The sequence below is a fragment of the Perca fluviatilis genome, chromosome 15 (genome assembly GCF_010015445.1).
Source record: "Perca fluviatilis chromosome 15, GENO_Pfluv_1.0, whole genome shotgun sequence".
Taxonomy (NCBI): Eukaryota; Metazoa; Chordata; class Actinopteri; order Perciformes; family Percidae; genus Perca; species Perca fluviatilis.
Window position 1 is genome coordinate 13,631,876 of NC_053126.1, and position 19,552 is coordinate 13,651,427.

A 19,552-nucleotide genomic window follows, 5' to 3' on the forward strand; every position below is an offset into this window, starting at 1 on the left:
CACTTGATGCTGCCATCACACTTCACCTGAATAAAAATTATATTACCCTCATTAATAGTCAACAAGCTCACTGTATTCAAATCTACAGTAGCTTAAACTGTGACATAAATGAAAGCATTTATGTATGGATTCAGACCATAGCAAACCATATATAACATTATACATATGGCCTATCTAAAAATAAAAATAAAAACTATAAGCCCATATTATATTGTTTGTAGTTCCCTGTCTTAAGATCACATCCATTGCTGACAATATGCCACAAATTTGAGAGTAGAGAAAAGGGATTTTATTAGGTTATAATTTACAGAGAATGGGGAGAGGAAAGAAAGGGGGAGCATCATTTCATACTTCATGTTTCCGTATTCTGCTGTGACTGCTTGCTTTGTTCTTGTGTCTGAATACTTAGTTCCTCATCTAGACGCTCTTTAGCCCGCACCACCTGCACACAAACCGTAATAATAATGACTGAGTAAGAGAAGACACTTAAAATAACCAAATTACAGCATAGTTTACTCAGCAGAGAGAAATGTGCGAGATAAAATCAGTAACATTTCAAACACGACACGGTTGGATTCCTCCTACACACATACAGAGATTCTCATGAGTCATAACTTGAAATGTAACACAGAGACAAAGAGGAACAAGGAAAACCATGATCATTGCATTAAAGAAAGAAAAGCTCTCTTGGAATCTGATAATCATGATATCCGACTTGTTAAAACTGCAGATAGGGTACAGCCCCACGCTGCCATACTATATATATATATATAATTACAAAACTGTCAATGAGAGTGTGCCAATATTTAACTTCTTATCATGGTTTAGACACCTGGACTGCAAGCTTAGAGGTAAACTTGTTAGAATAGTTGGCATGGGCTGCAAAATAAATAAGGTAACTGCTGACAAAGCTGAGTGATTTGTATACTGTCAGGACAAAAGGTAGCCACGTTGATCCTGACTGAGGCAAACGGAGGTGCAAACCTTACTACACTATATTTTATGTGTTAAAGGGATAGCTTGGATTTTTTGAAGTGGGGTTGTATGAGGTACTTATCCACAGTCAGTGTATAACCTACAGTAGATGGCGGTCGGCACACCCCCAGTTTGTAGAAGCAGACAGAAGTACCGCTACGGAAGCTAAGCAATATATTGCTGTGGTCACGGCACAGCAAAAGGGTTTTTATCCATCTTCAAAAAAACAATATCAGTTTAAGTGTACGCTATATTTAGAATATTTTCACCGCTTTACCTTGACGTCAGACAGCCTTTTGTGACGGGAACTGAAGCCATTATCTACGCTCTCTTCATAGCCATCAGACTCCTCTGACAAATGGTAATTTACGAGATGGATTTAAGAACGGCTTCAGTTCCCAGTCGGAAAGGGCTATCTGACAGCATGGTAAAGCGGTGAAAATATTCTAAGTATAGCGTACACTTTAAGTGATATGGATTTTTTTGGTGGGCCTTATTTTTAGGTGGCTTATCTATGTTTTGCTGCTGCCCTGTCATATATGGACAGGGCAGCAGTACATTGCTTAGCTTCAGTGCGGTCCTCGTGCCTGCTTCTCCAAACTGGGGCGTGCCGCCCGTCATCTACACTGACTATGGATAAGTACCTTGAATTACTTTAGTGGGAAATAAAGTCATATTCAATAGTCTTCTAAATGATAAATTGCCTTAACTGTCCACTCTACCACACATTTGAAAACCACTGTGTAGCACCCTAAGATACAGAATACTTACTTTTGATTGTAGGTAAAATGAACCGCCAACTGTCTTGTCATTGACTTTAAAAAGGTGCTCGTAGTTCTGGAAGAGATTCAGACCAACAGCTAAGACACTCATTGACACATTTTCTGATCATTGTTTCAGCAGGGTGTAAAGATGTTTATGGCCAATAAAACTTTAAAAATAAACCATGTTTATTAAAACCGTGTTCTGACAGAGCTGCAAATTATTATGTAATTTTCAGCTCGGCTACACAGAATCTGTGTTTGGCCATCATTTTGTAAAGATATGGCTAACCGTTAACAGTATTTTACAACCACTCCACCTTTTAAGTCCAAAGGGGGTGAGTGTTTAATCTCAAAAGGTCGACTTTGAGTTGGGAAACTAATTTTCGAGCAATCATCTGGTGGGTATCCCTGTCCGAATTGGTTTCCCCTACAGTAATGAGTTTAGGTAATAATTAAAACCAATGTCTCCACTCGTGCTGTCAGGGCACATGCACACTGGAGTGAAACTGATTTTGACAGGACTAGAATAATTTGTAATGACCTGGCAAACACTACATTATAAAAATGGCTCTGCAGCTCAGTACAAACACTGTCTTTTAAAAACCTCTAGAGAAAAAGTGTGTTTGTACCTTCTGAATCTCCTCAGGGGTGAGTGTGGAGACATTGAGGATTTGCTGCGCCTCTTGCAGGCTCATCCCAGTAATGCTAGAGGCTGCAGCAGAGTGCTGACCTGCACTGCTCCGGGCCTTCGCTGCTGCTTGACTGGCTGTGAGAGAAAACACAACACAGCTACTAACAACTTCATTTCATTAGACAACCTAAATGAATGTCAAAGCAAAATTTACATAAAGGTCCCATATTACACTCATTTTTAGGTTCATACTTGTATTTGGGGTTTCTTCTAGAACAGGTTTACATACTTGAATGTTCAAAAACACATTATCGTTCTCATACGGTCTGTCTATATATACACACACACCTGTTTACCCTCTGTCTGAAACGCACTGTTTTAGTGGCCGTCTCTTTAAGCCCCCCATCCCGAAAAATCTAGGCTTCTCTGATCAGTCAGCGTTTCCAGGTCTTCCGCATCTGCCCTATCGGCGTCTCTGCACCGTCATCGCAGCCGGGGAATTACTGTAACGGCACTGTAGGGGCACTTTCTACTTATATATAGTTGTGACATCATAACGATAGGTAAGTCCTGACTGCTTGTTTAAAGGCAGTTTCTGGATACAGGCGGTGTGCATTTATCTGTGGATTGAGCGTTTTGATACTTTCACAGTATTTATATAGCACCTGAACCTACTTTATAATTTAAAAAAAATACATGGTAATCTTACTTTTTACAATATGGGACCTATTAAGCTTCAACTAGGGCTAATTTATCAAATGTCATATTGAGAGTTTGGTCGGAAGTAATACATTAAACTGGAACACAGTTCATCACTTTGAACATCAGTTTGATTACGCAACATGTGGTTTAGCAAACATTAAATTACCATACCATGATGAGCATTGATATTGGACAATAAGATGTCAGAAATTACTGAAAAAATGCCCACCAGTTTCCCTGAATCTGGGTTTTTTTAGTCTTCAAATTACTCATTATCTCCACACAACACTCATAACGTCATATATTCAATTTACAATAATGCCAAAAAGAGAAAATAAACATTTGGCATTTTGGCATTGATACACAATTAACTAAATCTTTTTCTGTCAATTGGCTGATTGATGAATCATCAATTTGTCTCAGCAATCATTTTTCATACCGCGTTTAATAATTATAGTAGTATTAGATTAGATCATACCTGCAAATTCTTGCTGTAAAGCACGAGCAAATGCACGCCCCACCACCTGTGCTCCCATCACAATGATCTGTGCGAGATATCTAGCCTGCAGGGGAGATGAAACGAAACTTCATGTATGCAAAGATTAATCACAAAAAGCAATTAGCAGACGTGTAATTTCACATTGACAATCGCGGGAACTAAAAGAGAGATTGAAGGTCAGTCAGTTAGTGTTCCTCATTTTGACAAGTGACTTTCAACAGTCCGACATCAGTCCAAAGACAGTTAAGCTGATGTCATGTTGAGGTAGGAAGTGTCTGCAGATGCTGGTGCACCTTCATTACAGCTGGGAACACTGCGACAGCGTCTTCATAAGCGCCCCTGTCCTGCTTGGACATGTACAAACTTACATTTTGGTACTTTAGTTTCTGCCTAAATCAAATTAACAGTGTTCCAGTGAAGAGGAGGCAGCTACCTTATGTAACGTTAACGGTGTTGGAGAAAACTGCGACAAAGACACATAGGTTCTACACAACGTCTCATGGTCGTGCTAATGCTACGTAGCATCAGCTGACTCACTAACGTTAGCTATGGGAATACACACACGACCAATACAATTTGTAGTCTTACCATTTTATATTATACAGCTCTCTCGGACAGTGTGCGGCTTCTATTTTCACACATGTACCCCAACGAAGGTTAGATAAGGGTCAAAGTTCAAGGAAGCATCGACATTACAGAATTCAAGATAAACCAGGTAAACAGCGACATTTATAATACTGACATCTTCTGGCAGGGAGGTAACACTGTACCAGCCACACTGCAGGAAAAAAACAAATCGTTATTTCATTTGAAGGTTACGGTACGTAGTGGAATAAATATATAAGGGCAACTATTCTGTAATAAAGTGGGTGCTGGAATAGAAACCATAAATATCTGTATTTTCACCAGTGAAGACTGTGAGGTATAGCTTCTGACTATGAACAGTGAACATGTTAATCTAATAGTTTAATTTTATTTTAAAAGTATCACCAAAAGTCATGTCATTTTCATGACATTTTTTTTTACTGCTTCTTATATTTTATTACATTTTATATTAATAAATTACAAAAATTATTAGGGGTGCACGATTCAGAAAATTCGATTCGATATCAATTTTTAGGCTCAAGATTAGATTAAAAACGATTCTCAATTTAAAAAAACCAATTCATAGTACGGAAATGTAGTTACTTTTCCCATGTGATTGCAGTAGACATACAAAAAAATATATATATTGTGCCCACGGTCTACACGAAAGAGCTCAGAAATCACTTCAGCCATTCCCACAGATCTATTCCTTTATACAGTCTATGATCTATTCATTATGATTGTCATGTCAACTTAATCACAAAAGGACAAGTAGTATTGGGTTCAAAAAGGTTTATTGCGAGACAATATTGAAAAAGAATTAAACTATTCCTCAAGTACGACAGACAAAAAACAACAATGCTTTACTCACTGTATAAAAAGGAAGTTCTTATTTTAACTCAATGGAAGGCAACTTGATCCAGTACAACTATTACTAGGTATGGCATTCGAGAATCACAAGCACATACAGTGTACATCACACAAACACCAACAACACCTGCAGTTTACCTGTACAACATGATGTGCACAACCATGCACGGCTGAATAGCTGGTTCCTTTCAGTCCATCAGAGGTTGTTAACAAATGGTGGGTTCAAGCCTGGATTATTGACAATATTGCTCTAGCCCTGCTTGTAAATTGCATGATACCTGTTTTGGCTGCATTGTAAGTTATTAATACTGTACTGTTATTGTCTTATTAACACTGTGACTACTTACTCTAGCAGACAGAATGATCTGAGGAATATCCCCAAACAAAAAAATCACAATTAAAAGTTGCCCAGCAAAAAAGAAAAGAAAGAAAGAAGAGTATACAAAGGCCCCTCTGAAAACTCCAAATAGGAGTTTGTTTGGCTTTACATGCACAACAACATCCCAATTTAATTGACCTTTAACCCCTACTTATAAGACTATCAGATAGCAAAACATTCAATCAAATTTAACTTGTACAAATACAGTAACACAATATTGTTAAAATGGCATTTTATTCTATCATTGGCTAACAAAGACAAAGTGAACTTAATGTTGTTGTCATAAGAAATTCCAGTTCATGGTCAAACATTAACACTGGAGACCCTGTTGTATCCTCAGTGTGGTTTTTGCTGCCAAAGGCTTGAACATGTTACAGTGATCATGTGTGTGTTTTACCTGATCAAACAGGAAGACAAGTTTTTTTTTTTTTTTTTTCCCAGATTCATAATGTTCAACATTACATCTATCAAAGACACATTGTGACTGAGCGTGCTCATATGACTGGCCAGTAGAAAAAGCAAGCAGTGGTCCACAGCGGAGGTAAAAGTGCACACACAGAAAAAAAATTGTTGTATGCAACAGTACCCTGGTATCTTGATGTCAGAAAATAACAGACTGGGCACAAGAGGAGGCCATTATTATTGTTATTTTTGTTTTTTATATCAGGACACCTAAGAGTATATTATCATGCTTAAACCATGGTCACATACCGAAGACAAAAAGAAAAGCTGTGCTAAAATACCCATCCATTAAAAATGTCCTGTTCGATCTGTTATAACTGATAATGTAATATAAAGCAGAAGTATTATTGCTATGATTGCCTGCTGTTTAATTCACCTTGCACTGACTTAGAAGGGTGATTTCCCAGAAATGTTTGAGGTATCCTGGTGTATGATTTAAATGGACTCTTTTCTGAAATTTACTGTTGTATCACCCTGTATGGTGGAACTTCTTTAGACATATCATGAATACTGTGACATAATTTTTTTGTCTACATTAACAAAACAAAAGGAATTACTATGTCAGATTTATCCCAGAAGGATTTCTGAAATATTTAAGAATTAAAGCATCAAATTTCATTCAGTTGGATTATGATGATTTTTTTTCCCCCATATCATTTATATTTTCACATTGTACAATATTCTTTGTGCTGAGATGTCAGCTAATTAAGCTCAGAGGACATGTGGGTGGCACCATCACACACACACAAATTGCAACGTAACTTGACAGTAGATCTCTTCTCTCCTCTTTGCTGTTGGCACCATGATTGAACCAAAGGCAAGATGGCGTCCCCTTTAGTCATCCTGGATCACACAACAGACACAGTTAGCAAAAATGGATTAGAGGATTGTAATAAATTAGCTTTCCTTTAATAACTCATCGGTCTCAGTATTTTATGTTAACCTTCAAAATGAACCCTATTGTGATGATATGTGGATAGTGTGTTATATTTTACAAAACCGTGTTGTTGAAGCTAATGATAATAAAAGAAGGAAAAAAAAGAGGTGTTAAAGTATGTTGCTGATGTAATGCATAACACTGGAAGACTTTTTCCTCTGAACATAAATTTAATTTATATGTGATTTTGGCAACATTTGTCATGTTGTCATCTACTGACATGTGTAATACCACTTACGTGTAAACAAACAACGGACAATGGAAATAAGTTAAAAATCCTTCTATGCCTGGCAAAGTCTCATATGTTGTATTTTTCTTAATATATTATAATGCTGTCAATAAACCAAAACCAGAAGCCAAAAAAATTAAAACACTGGTACTAATTGTGGGATATTCATTTGATGACCTGGTGCTAGAAACAAGGTAGATAGATCCCTTGTCAAATAAAAACAAACATTGCACAAAAACACTGCATCCTCACAGATTACGAATCAACACAATCTTGAGCAAAACTAATTATTATGAGAATCACATTAGTAGCTTTTCCTGCAAATTTGCACAGCGGTTCATAATATATTATACATAATGTAACTGGTACCGTGGTAGCAGTGTGTGTAAAGTTCAGCTTAAATCATGAACACCATGTCTGTCATTAAAGTCGAGACTTTAGAGCTGTAGAGCCGGTTCCGTCTCATTCACTCACCCACTCGTCCTCGTCGACCCCCTCGAAGGATTCTTGTGGCAGCGGGTCATCCATGTTCCCCAACTTAGCCACCATGGCACTGAGCAGCTGGGCCACACAAACACACACTCAGTGTTAAAACACATCAGAAAGCACAGGTACTTTTATTCAGCCACTACTACATGTACGTGGGGATTTTGACATGCAGAATATGCATAATAGATGACTGACATTCTAGCTGCAGCTCATCCTCACCTCATCTTTCTTCTGTTCATCAGTCTTCTCCTCCAGGTAAACAGATGAGGGCAGGTATTTTCTAACTGGAGCCTCTTTAGGGGCCTCACTCACTGATATAAAAAACACACAGCGTCAAAATCAGAAACATACCAGGACATAGCCAATACTGACAATCTATACTGTAAAAGTAAGCACCTTCATCTCGGTAGAGAGCTATGTTAGACCAGTGGTTCTTAACCTTTTCGAGTGAAGTTGGTGTGTCCCCCCCCCCATTCCCCAGTCTAGAATATGTTATTTAATTTTTTTCTCCCGACTATTTGGCAACCCCCAGAAATGTTCTTGCGACATCCTCGGGGGTCCGGACCGACCCCCAGGTTGAGAACCACTGTGTTAGACAACATCACATAGTGGGTATACATATGGTTTGTGTCAGCACCTGGCGTCATGTCTTTAGGCTTTAGGCTGATCTTTTTGTGTTGGCCGTTGGAGCCTGACAGCCAGGCAGAGGCAGTCAGTGCCGGTTCCCAACAGATTGCGGTGTCTGTGTACACATCGTCCTGGAAAAACTCTTTCTGGAGACACAGAGCCACACACATGGAGTTATTTATACTTTCTATAGCTAAAGCAATAGCCATGTATTAGAAATAACCACGAGGAAGTAAGGTACGCAGTATTAAGTCCAGTAGGTGATGTAGTTAGCTCACCTTGACCCGTGGCACTCTGAAGGCCACTGGCTCAATGGTTGTCTTGGTGAGCAATAGTCCTACAGCTATCTCCACATCACGCACATTGCACTCGCTCTTGGGCAGAAAGGCCAAGCCCTGCAAACAGGAAACAATTAGGAAGTGTCAGCAAATAAACAACGCATACAGCATCACAAACATGGTACAGCTTTAAGAATGGCATTGTAACCACTCTGGTTGTCCATGTACAGTATGCAGATGCATGGTGACTGGCAGATCAATTGTAATATGACAAAAATAAATGAGCATAAGAGGGATTTCAGCTCAGTACCTTGTGTGGCTCAGGAGAGTTAAAACTGCTGCACTCAATGAAGTATGGATCTTCAGGAAACATCTCATAAATGTGCACTCTGGTATCACCCTGGAAAACAAATTAATCCCACAGGTTACATCCCATTATTGTTCTCAGTTTTGAATTTCAAATGTACCTTCTACTGTATCGATGCAACTATATTTAGTTTTTTTATTTGCTTACTTTTGCAGTGAGGATGACCACACTGGTGTCAGGGTCATAGAAAGGGATGAGTGTAGAGGGGGAGATGTCTATAGAGGTGCTGGCTATGGCTCCAGAGGACAGGGACTCAGCAGAGTACAGGTAGAGTACTCTCTCACTGCGACTGCACAAGGACGACAAGAAAGAGTCAGTGGGGAGCTTTTCTTGACTGACCCACTGCTGCTCTAAAAACACTGAATTATGATGCCTTCAAAGACATGATTTAACACTTATCTGAACTGTTTTCAGTAGAAATAAAATAATGGTTTGCCTTTAGTGCCTGAGCCTCACTATAAGTCTTGTTTTGTTAGCGCTGTCATCTGAACACTGACAAATATACAAAATATATATTTTTGCCTGCTTTATTACGCTTCAACAAAAAAGGTATTCGCCATGTTCAGTACCTGTCAAATCCTGACACCAACAGGTACTTGCCCTCACACACCCACACCGCACGAGCTCCCCTCTGGCCCTCAGGACCTGGGCCCTCCTAAAAAAGAAATTTGGTAAGAGAATGACGATGCATCTAATATATTGTAACGAACTGTAGATTATCGCATAGACATCTTATTGTTTACTCAGGAAGTATTAATTAAAAAAAAATTATATAAATAAAGAATATTTTTGTTTTGGGTTATTTTTCCACCAAAACCCATGGTTCTGAATAGTGGTTTAAGACAGTGTTATTAAATAAAATGTAAGTATGAATATAAGACATTATTGAGCTTAAAGACAAATCTCATCTTTTTTTTATTGCACCCTCCGATATTCTCCGATGTACTGTACATACCTGCACCGGTGCAGTGGACTTGCGGGGGTCATAGATACGAACTTTCCCATCTTTACACACTGTGGCCAGGAGCTTGCCATCTGGGCTCCAAGCCATGCCAAAGACCTGAATATAAACCAACAAGAGGAAACAAGAAAGAAAGAAGAAGAAAGCTCAGAGACTAAAATGGACAGCTGTATTTACATTTACAGATCAGGATGTATTTACTTCAGCATGTCTGAGCGAACATGTCTAAATATCCAAACTGTAGTGCTAACAGTCTATATCTATGATGTTTCACTTATTTAGTCTCTTAGTCACCCACCTGGTCCTGGTGTCCGGTGAGAAGTTTGACCTGTTCTCTGCTCTCCAGGTTCCACAGTCTGACTGTGAGATCGTAGGATGAAGACACCAGGAGTCCGCTGGCCAGAGGGTGGAACTTTATGGAGTAAATCTTCTCTGTGTGGCCTACGAGGGGGTCACAGCAGCTATCAATCAATTCCACTTGTACTGTTATATGTCAGGCTTGTCAATCAGCAATCTATTATAGAGAAAAGTAAATTGAGGTAATTTAAGTAAGTGTGCCTGGTCCTACCCTGCAAGATGACCTCAGGCTCAGTCAGGGTCTCTTTCAGCCCCCCCTCTGGTACCTGCCACACCCGGATCTTTGCATCATCACCAGCTAGCAGGGACAGAGAGACGCATGTCAAATGAAACTTACACACTTTTCAGGACAGACAGTCAATTCAAGGCCAGTGATGTTGGTGGTGTGGAGCTGGACTCCTTAAAGACAGTGTCAGAGAGGAGGATGCTGTCCAAAATGCACTCCGTCCTGGACAACTCCTCCCACCCACTCCACAACACACTGGTCAGTCTGAGGAGCAGCTTCAGTGACAGACACAGACACCCATGATGCACCACAGAGCGCCACAAGAGGTTGTTCCTGCCTGTGGCCATCAAACTATATAACTCCTCCCTCTGAGTGTTACACGCTCAGAGGTATCACTTCTCACTGGTATCACTTCACGTATCTCCACACATCTTAATATTCTTGGACAATTATGTACAATAATTACTTGGTGCAATAATTTATCAGCTACATGTGCAAAGTGTTATTCACTGCTGCTACTTACTGTATAACCACACTGTACTTCTTTATGTCCGTACTGTATTTATGTTGACACTGTACTTTACGTTGACACTGCACTACAATAGAATTTGTACAATCCATTTGAAACTATTTTTTTTAACCTAATCTTACTTGTAACCTAATCTCACTTACTTCTACTTCACGTTTTATTTATTTATTACTGTAGCTATGTTACTTTATACACTTATTGACTCTTATCTTGCTCTTATTTCACCTTGAATTTGACTGTGAGCAACTGCAACTAAATAATTTCCCTGAGGGGATCAATAAAGTATTCTGATTCTGATTCAACACACAAACACACAGCTTTGAATGCTCACACCTACACAGTACATATATTTACTTACCAACAGCAAGCCGGTGTGTGTCAAAGGGGTCCCAGGATAAGTCAACCACATTGACAGAGTTTTGGATGGTGGACAGGGCTGTTTCAGGTAGCCTGCCAGGCTGGGAGCGCTGAGGAGAGGAATAAAATCAGTCACTGACACACATACAGTAGTCTCCTTTTTTTAATTTAATCTCCAGCTACTGCGGTACCTCAAAGATGCCGATCTGGCCCCCGGATATGGCGAGGGGCACTGCCACGCGTTGGCGATTGACACAGAAGCCGTCACATTCACCTGGTGTAGTCAGGTTGAGACCACGCAGGTTGGTGATGTGTGTGTCCCGGTGCATTACTGCACCCTGGATGTGACGGAACTTGGAGGTCGGACCTGGATCAAAGACAATTCTTAACCATCAGCTTTGTCACTAAAGAAACGTTATTATAAAATGACAGACAACATAATGAAGAATGAGAGATTTCAGGTGTGTGTGTGTGTGTGTGTGTGTTTGTGTGTGTGTTTATACCCATCATGCTCTGGATGGCCTTGGCGCTCTGGCTGGGACTGGGGCTGTGGAGAAAGCCTGAGGAGAGACCAGAGGTGGAGGAGGGCGAGCGGGACGGGACAGCGCTGCTGCTGGGAGTGCTCAGTGGACTACTGGAGGTGGAGCAGCCACGTGCCGGATCCTGTAGAACAGTTAGGTGGCTGTTAACTTGTAACAATAAAAAATTTTATTACCCCCAATTTGGGAGAATAAGAAACCACTAGTACCATTATTTCTGATGGATAGTCAGTGGAACCTTAATAGTCAGATGCAAGATGTAATACTAAAGATGTAAAACTAAAACATTTCTACCTCCTTGCTCCCCCCACTGGCCAGCTCCTTCTTTGCAGCCATCTGTTTTGCTGGTGGAGCCTTTTGTTTGGGCTGTTTGTCTGGGTGGAGGCTGACTTTCTCCACCTGAGGACAAACAGAGCTAATTGTTTGAGGGGTCCCTACAGACAGTGTGAACACTGGATTAACCTGTTGAGAGCCTTTACCTGCTTGTTCCCTCCCTTCCACCACTCATCAGCAGACATGGCTGGAGTTGTGCCCACTGTATCTGGGTAAAGATCTTCATGAAACTCCTGGCCTGAATGCTGAAAAACAATGCAGCACCAATGCAAAGGTGTACATTACTTGCATGTGTTACAAATCTACTATACGTGTCTGCGTGTCAGTAATTTCTGTTCATATGCACACCTTGCGAGGGACTTGATAGCTGATTGGCACAATGCAGCTGTCTGTCAGCTGAAGCACACGCATCACTTCGCAGGACAGGACATCCAACGCCACCTTCGGTACCATGGCAACTCCTCGTGTTGAGGTGTCCGTCAGACAGTGGCTCACTACAGAAATAAAAAATAGAGAAAAAAAACACAGACATAGAGGGATCAGATACCAGGAGGTGGAGCTGTAATAATCTGACCAGGCAGATAACAGATAACCAAGCTTTACCTTGTGAGAGGAAAGGCTCAGAGGCAGACACTTCAAAGCAATCAACCACAGTGTCGCCCTGTGTGAGAGAGAGCATCATTAGATCATACACTATACTGTAAAGCATGGGTTAGTAGTAAATCAGAAAAATAAATGTGTTCATCACCTGTCCCACCAAGATTATCATCAGCAGTAAGTAAGTAAAACATGTATTGCAGCAAAGACCTTCAAAGTACACAGGCTGCTGAATTCCTTATTTGTGATACAACACAGAACTTTACAGGCACAAATATTTAATATCTAACCCATTCCTTAAAGTTTTTACCTGACAGAACACATCATAGAGAGGCATTAATCTGTATCTCACCATGCCAGCCAGTATGAGCAGACCAGTGTCATCGTCAAACAGAGGGATCACCATTCTAAAAGCAAAGAGACAAGAGAGGAAAAGAGACATTGAAATTATGCTCCGAAACGGCACACTGTACGCTTACTATTACATTTCAATGTCACTGGTTCTGTAGGGCAAAGGTTTACAAAGGCGCCACTAGATGGAGCAGTATGCTCAATTTTAGGGCAAAAGTGGTAAAACGTCAGAACATACAAGCTGTGATTTTTCACTGATCTTTATCTGCAGATTTGGCAAAAAACTCAGTTAAACAAATAAACAGTCAGCCTCAGTCACATTCACTTATTTGTATTCCTTAGTGTGTATAACCTACACAATAAAGGCTAAAAAGATTGTTATCAAAGACATATATAGCATTAAACGGATACATTGTCAAATGGACAAAGAAAAACAGTCTCAAGGCAACCTAGGATAATATCTGCAACTAATGATTATTTTCATTATTGCTTAATATGCTCAGAATCTTTTCAATTCATTGATGTATTTTAGTCAACACAAGGACAGAAAATTGTGGGGGGAGGGGGAATCATAGTTTCCTCAAGCCGAAGGGGATGTCTTCAAACGTTGTTTTGTCTGACAAAATGTCCAAAACCCAAATATATTCAGTTTACCATCGCATTGACAAAGAAAAAATGCAAATGCTAACATTTGGTCCGCTGCAATGAGAGAATGTTTTTGCTTAAGAAATAACTTTAATGATTAATCAATCAGCAAAATAGTTGCTGATTAATTTTATAGCGATCCAGCTCTACCTCGAACCTCCTCCCACGCTAAACAAGGCCAGAGTCACCTGCCTCCGCTCAGTATTTGAGGTAAGAAGATTGAGGGATGAGGAAACTGAATAAGCTTTAAACTCAATAGGGAAAGTACAACTGGCTGTAGTAAACCAAACAGGAAGTAATGACTTAGACAGAGGCATACTTGCACAAACACAGCCAAAGCTTACAAATCTCCCTCATTCTCTACCTCTTAGTTTCCTTCATACCGTAAGACTCTCACTTTATCAATGAGAGCAACAGTCACCGAGCTGTGTTGTTTTCCAGACAGGAAAAGAAGACAGAGTGGTGGCTGATCTGACCACTTCACATCACAGGCCACAGATAGGCTCATTGACGTGGAGAGGCAGTTCCAGTGATTGGCTTATGATGATGACCTTGTGTAATGGTGCTATTCTAGAGGAAACGCCACTCGGCTGCCTCCACATCGACTGAGTGTGACAGACTGGTGATGTAATGCTCCAAGTATGACAATATAATGACAGACTTAGTTTGGGTATCTTAAGCAACTGCACATGGTGACACGCAATGGTTTGTACTGTGTGCAAGAGTGACAGAGAGAAAGACACTATGTCAGCAGTGTAGTGCAATAATGAAAATATTTAACAAACCTACACTAGTGAGTCTGTGGTCCTAATAGCTCACATCCTTTTGTTGCGTTCACAAATGTTTTCCAAACTACGATGACAAGAATCTGAATGCCAGTCATGACTGGAAAAGCGTAAAGGTCTGCCAAGCGGAAATTGTCTAGAAAAATGTAATATTACTTTGTATACTGTATGTGGGTAAAGTCTCTTAATATAAACTTTATTGTCCCCACAAAGGGAATATATATATACACACAGACAATAAAGTGTATTGAGACAGAAATACAGCAGTCACAAACCAGGGCGTTGAAATTAATCATTGCATCGCGATGCGGATGTGGACGATTCTGCATCAATGCATAATCGATTATTGTCTACTGATGTAACTTGTTGATTTTCTGCTGCTTTTCATGTTTTTGCCTTTTGTCTGCTCTCTGCTGTGTTCAGACTCCACTACAATCTGGAAGTGTCCGTTTTAAGAGCAGCTAGAATAAAAAGGGGAGTTCATATAGAGTATAGCTGACTGCTTGAATTTGTCGATAAAAGCCATGTGTAGCAATATATTATAATATTGAGAGGGTCATGCATCATGATACAGGTTGATGCATGGTGATGCATCGTGATATCAATTCCAATCGTTGACAGGATAATCATAATTAAATTGAATCTTGAGACTACCTAGTAAGGAGATAGACAAGTAGTCATACAAATTTAAATACAAAGAGTGTGAAATGTGTTTTGCTCCAACCAAGGTATTGCCTGTCATATTTTTTGGTTATTGGTTTTTGATGTATTAATAAAATGGACCAGACGTGTGCCTCCTCTTCTCTCTAATATCCCTCCCTCTATCCCAGGCCTATGAAGTTAGCAAAGGGTGGCCACGCTTCATTAGCGAATGTGTGTTCCCATGTCGGAGTCGGCCCACAGGGAGTCCCCTAAACACCTCCATTCCCACACCCTTCTCCGCTGCTTGTCTTCCTCTCCCTCCCTCTTTCCTTTCCCTTCCTATTGAACAACACTACCACCTTGCACCCCGCAGTCTCTTTGTGCCTACAATTCCAAATCGTTGCCTCCAAATTGCCTTCACTTTCTCTGTGGCCTTATCTCTGCTTTTCTCACAGTAAACGTACAACAAGTCAAACAGCCACATAATAGGAGTGGACCTTTATCACTGATAATGGCCTCTGTTTACTATCGCTTTCATGCTCCACCTCACCACCAGACCATTTTCCCACATAGGAAAACACATAAAACGCATGCATGCGCATTTTTACGCACACAAATGTACAAGCACATAAACATACATGTTCTTGTAATACAGCCTAATGATTTATGTGCGCATGCATTAATAAGAGTGTGCAGTTACAGTAATGCTGGGTTAAGTGTGGGAGCGAGCAGGATTGTTATTCAGATCTCGATCACATGGGCTGATTATGAATGAAAAGAAAAACAATTAAAGGCTTCATTCATGCTCTTAGAGAGGCTGTAAACAGAAGTGTGTGTGTGTGTGTGTAGTACTGAATCCAGATTGGCACTAATTCAGACATAAGCCCTTTTCCGTGTTAGCTGTGTGACCAGGACAGGTTTAACCGCACACACACACGATAATTAGTCATCATATCAGATTTTATTATCATTATTATATAATGTTGAGGAAAGCCATCTGCAATATCAGCTGTAAAACACGAACGACAGCTGAAAGATTTTACTTCACAAAATGACAGACTAGTGCAGCCAAGTCTCACACTCTCAGGGCTATCTGCACCCACTAACGTCTCAACACCTTACCAGCTCTTCCAACACTCTGCGATGAGCTGAAGGATGCTCCAAAAATCCCTCTGGCTTTACTCTGTCACTGGCACTAAGATCCTATCAGAGTTTACACAAAACAGAGAGCGGAGAGAACCCGCCTCCTGCCTCGTCTGCCATCACCTCACACCGCTCTCTCACACAGACCCAATAAAATGACCTTCTGCCCATGACGGCAGCCTTCAGCACCAGCAGATATGATGGGTATATTACTCTACTCTAATGTGCATCTGTGTGTGTGTGTATGAAAGGGTCTGAGTCAGCCCAGGTATATTATGAGAACTTGCTGTCGATTGATAATGTAAGAGATAATGTAAAATCAGTGTAATAACTGACTAATGTAGGGCCAGAAGAATGGATAGGTGGATGACAGACAAATGCATAAATAGTGCGTGTGTCTATGTGTGTGTTTGAAGTGGGGAAGTGCATGTGATTGGGCATCTGCAGCTGGGGTTGCGGTGGAGAGAAACCTCAGAGTTGATAGAGTTCAACTGAGCAAAAATGTCCACACGCACAGACACACACAGACACACACACACACACATCCTTCCAGAGCAGTCAGATTCAGAGATAAATACTGCATTATGAGAAAATGCTGCGCACGTGCATGTATGTGCTTATGAGCTTGACAAAATATGTGAAAGAAAGAAAAAATGCACACACATCAACACACTCCCTGTACTCTTGTGTAAGCCCATATAGACTCGTCCAGATGCTCTGATAGCATCAGACACACAGTAGTGTATTATATACAGTATATAGGTGGAGCTAATGAAAGCAGCATGCAGAGGTATAAGGTTATGGGTTGAGCAGCTATGACCAGATCAGTATCAGTCAAAGGGACCTTTCTCTGTCGTATATGATCATGGCCCTTAGCTAGGCCAGTCTTGCTGCTAAAAAAACGCATTAGAGAGCACAATAAGCTCCAGTCGACAGGTAGGAGCTGGCCAGAAAGCAGAGAAGAAAGAGAGAAGAGGCCTTTGGGGGAATAGGAAAGTAAAACAATGCAGCTGGTTGTCTACTGTTAATTTTAAAGTTTTTTTAGTTTACGCAGGATCACTCTATTGCTTTCAACATCCTAACAAGCTTTTTTTTAGCAGATTACTACAATCATGTCTGTCTGCAATTTACTGCTTAATACTCATTCTTTTTCTCCATATTGTAAGTTTAATATAGCTATTTGTATTGCTAACTATTGCATGTTAGTCCGTCCTGGATGACAGATTGAAACCAGTGTTCATGGTCAAATTGGGGTCATAATCAGGCTTTAAAAGATGCGTTGTGACCTCAGCTTTATTTACTGTTCATTCTATTTTCATTTCATCCTTTTCCTCTCCGTCATCCACTCCTCCCTCCTGCTTTATTGCCCCCCTGGTTATGTCATTCCAGTCAGTGGGAGTAAGTGAGAGGTGAAGCACTATTGCTGAGGGTGAAGGGTGTGCTGAACTGTGAACTCGAACAGTCCACTTTATCAGCCCTCCTGCTTCCAAAGACTGCAGGCCTGCAGCTTGTCCAGCTGTCCCGACGGGCCTCTGCTGTCCCACTGGCCAGCGATGAGTTAGTGTTTTAGACTGAAATTAGAGCCGTCTTAGCCATAAAATAATGTTTAGATTATTACACAGGGTCACAAGGACACTCAGTGTGGGTCACAGGAAGACCAGTTAACGTGTTGCTGGGAGCCTCGAGTCACTGATTTTAGAGTTTAAGTGTGAGATAGCACACTGGTTACCCCAGTCGTTCCCAATAACATTAGGTCAATGCACTTTTCCCACACTCACTTGGACATCAAATGATTAAATTCATCAAATTAATGAAAGCTAAATTCAATGCTAAAGTAAGACTTTTTAGGGATAGGATATGACACTGTTAAAAATGTGACATCTTGGAATCTAAAGTGTTGACAGAGACACCAGGGAATGTCAATAAATTATGATGCTATATTTATTCCCTGAGATCTTGAATCTATCTACCTCTTCTTGGCTATATATATATATATATATATATATATATATATATATATATATATATATATATATATATATGCTTTCATATTAACGCAAGCGACTCTGTGAGGCTGTACTTAAACACAGCGGAGCTTTGAGCTAAATGCTAATGTCAACGTGCTAACATGCTCTCAATGACAACGTTAACATGCTTATGTTTAGCAGGTTTAATGTTTACCATGTTCACCAACTTAGTTTAGCATGTAGTATACTCGCTAATTAGCACCAAACACAAAGTACAGCTGAGGCTGATAGGAATGTCATTAGTTTTGCAGGTATTTGGTCAAAAACTAAAGTATTTGTAATATTTTATAACTATGACCTGATGACCACACTAGATGAAAAGTTAAAGTTCTTAGAATGCATCCTGAGGGGGACATGATGACCAAATTGAATGACAATCCATTTAATAGTTGAAAAATCAGAGGATCACCAATGCCATCATGATTCATCCTCTGGGGACCATGAATGTCTGTACAGAATGTCAAGACAATTCATCCAATAGTTGTTGAGATAATTCAGTCTGGACCAAAGGGGTGGACCGACCGACTGAACGTCGCCATCCACAGAGCCACACCGCTGCCGTGGCTAAGAGCTATGACCAATATGAGCGCATGAGGCGGACCTGCTCTTTTCTCTCAGTAAATCGTTACTATAAAATCAACTTTAAAACCATCCATTGTAGGCCTTACTTTATCTCGCCCACACATACACAAAATCAGCGGCAGATTAATAATGTGGCGGATCTGTTGAACTATTAAATGAATCAGTAAAAATATGCGGTATAATGAAGAGTTGGCTGCAACTTAACAACTGTATCTCCCATTTGAAAGTATGACTATAAGCACATGCCTTTTTATTATTGTCATAATCACTATCTGATGATAACAGTTCATATGACCAGACGATTATCTATTTAGTCTTATGATAACCCTGCCCTCTTCCTGTCTTTATTGTTTGCTGCGACAGAACACACTATCTGTGTTATTATTATTGTGACAGGGAGTTAGACACAGCCAATGGTTTTATGCACACTTATGCTGCAGGCCCATGGGTGTTCACATTACCCGGACAATGGAAGGACTGGTGCAGAATAATCCACTGGTGATTAAATGGGATTGATAACGGAACAACACTAGACCTGTAACACCGTCTCCAGGATGGTAAATCCTAGGTTTGTTTCTAGTGTTCTGCCAATATGTGAAATAAAAAAAGAGAAATCTTTTTCATGAGAAATATGAGAGTGAATCATTCTGAAGATTATAGAAAAGATCCTCTAAACGGCAAACA

General features: G+C 40.3%; 2 protein-coding genes across 2 annotated transcripts in view; both read right to left on the bottom strand.

Annotated features, from left to right (window-relative positions):
* Positions 1-266: 266 nt before the first annotated feature.
* Positions 267-4,287, bottom strand: pam16 (presequence translocase associated motor 16). The gene is made up of 5 exons (XM_039825280.1): positions 4,160-4,287; positions 3,551-3,635; positions 2,369-2,505; positions 1,747-1,812; positions 267-442 (listed from the first exon to the last, which is right to left on the bottom strand). The coding sequence occupies exons 1-5, from the start codon at positions 4,160-4,162 to the stop codon at positions 353-355; spliced, it is 381 nt and encodes a 126-aa protein (XP_039681214.1). The 5' UTR covers positions 4,163-4,287; the 3' UTR covers positions 267-352.
* A 646-nt stretch (positions 4,288-4,933) lies between these two features.
* coro7 (coronin 7) overlaps positions 4,934-19,552 on the bottom strand; it is a 111,794-nt gene continuing 97,175 nt past the window's right edge. The window contains exons 10-28 of the mRNA XM_039825272.1: positions 13,046-13,100; positions 12,700-12,757; positions 12,445-12,590; positions 12,243-12,341; positions 12,058-12,162; positions 11,728-11,887; positions 11,416-11,591; positions 11,226-11,334; positions 10,324-10,410; positions 10,054-10,196; positions 9,750-9,854; positions 9,364-9,449; positions 8,942-9,083; positions 8,738-8,827; positions 8,428-8,544; positions 8,160-8,295; positions 7,742-7,833; positions 7,508-7,594; positions 4,934-6,710 (exon numbers count right to left, since the gene is read on the bottom strand). Of these exons, the coding sequence (XP_039681206.1) occupies positions 6,702-6,710; positions 7,508-7,594; positions 7,742-7,833; positions 8,160-8,295; positions 8,428-8,544; positions 8,738-8,827; positions 8,942-9,083; positions 9,364-9,449; positions 9,750-9,854; positions 10,054-10,196; positions 10,324-10,410; positions 11,226-11,334; positions 11,416-11,591; positions 11,728-11,887; positions 12,058-12,162; positions 12,243-12,341; positions 12,445-12,590; positions 12,700-12,757; positions 13,046-13,100 (2,002 nt within the window). The 3' untranslated portion in view covers positions 4,934-6,701. The remainder of the gene's footprint in view (positions 6,711-7,507; positions 7,595-7,741; positions 7,834-8,159; positions 8,296-8,427; positions 8,545-8,737; positions 8,828-8,941; positions 9,084-9,363; positions 9,450-9,749; positions 9,855-10,053; positions 10,197-10,323; positions 10,411-11,225; positions 11,335-11,415; positions 11,592-11,727; positions 11,888-12,057; positions 12,163-12,242; positions 12,342-12,444; positions 12,591-12,699; positions 12,758-13,045; positions 13,101-19,552) is intronic.

What these genes read in the sequence shown, in the direction of transcription:
- pam16 (XM_039825280.1), bottom strand. An exon ending in TTTACAGCAAGAATTTGCAG is followed by an intron (nt 2,506 to 3,550) that starts GTATGATCTAAT and finishes TTTCTCTCACAG; the next exon opens with CCAGTCAAGCAGCAGCGAAG. An exon ending in CCCCTGAGGAGATTCAGAAG is followed by an intron (nt 1,813 to 2,368) that starts GTACAAACACAC and finishes AATCTCTTCCAG; the next exon opens with AACTACGAGCACCTTTTTAA.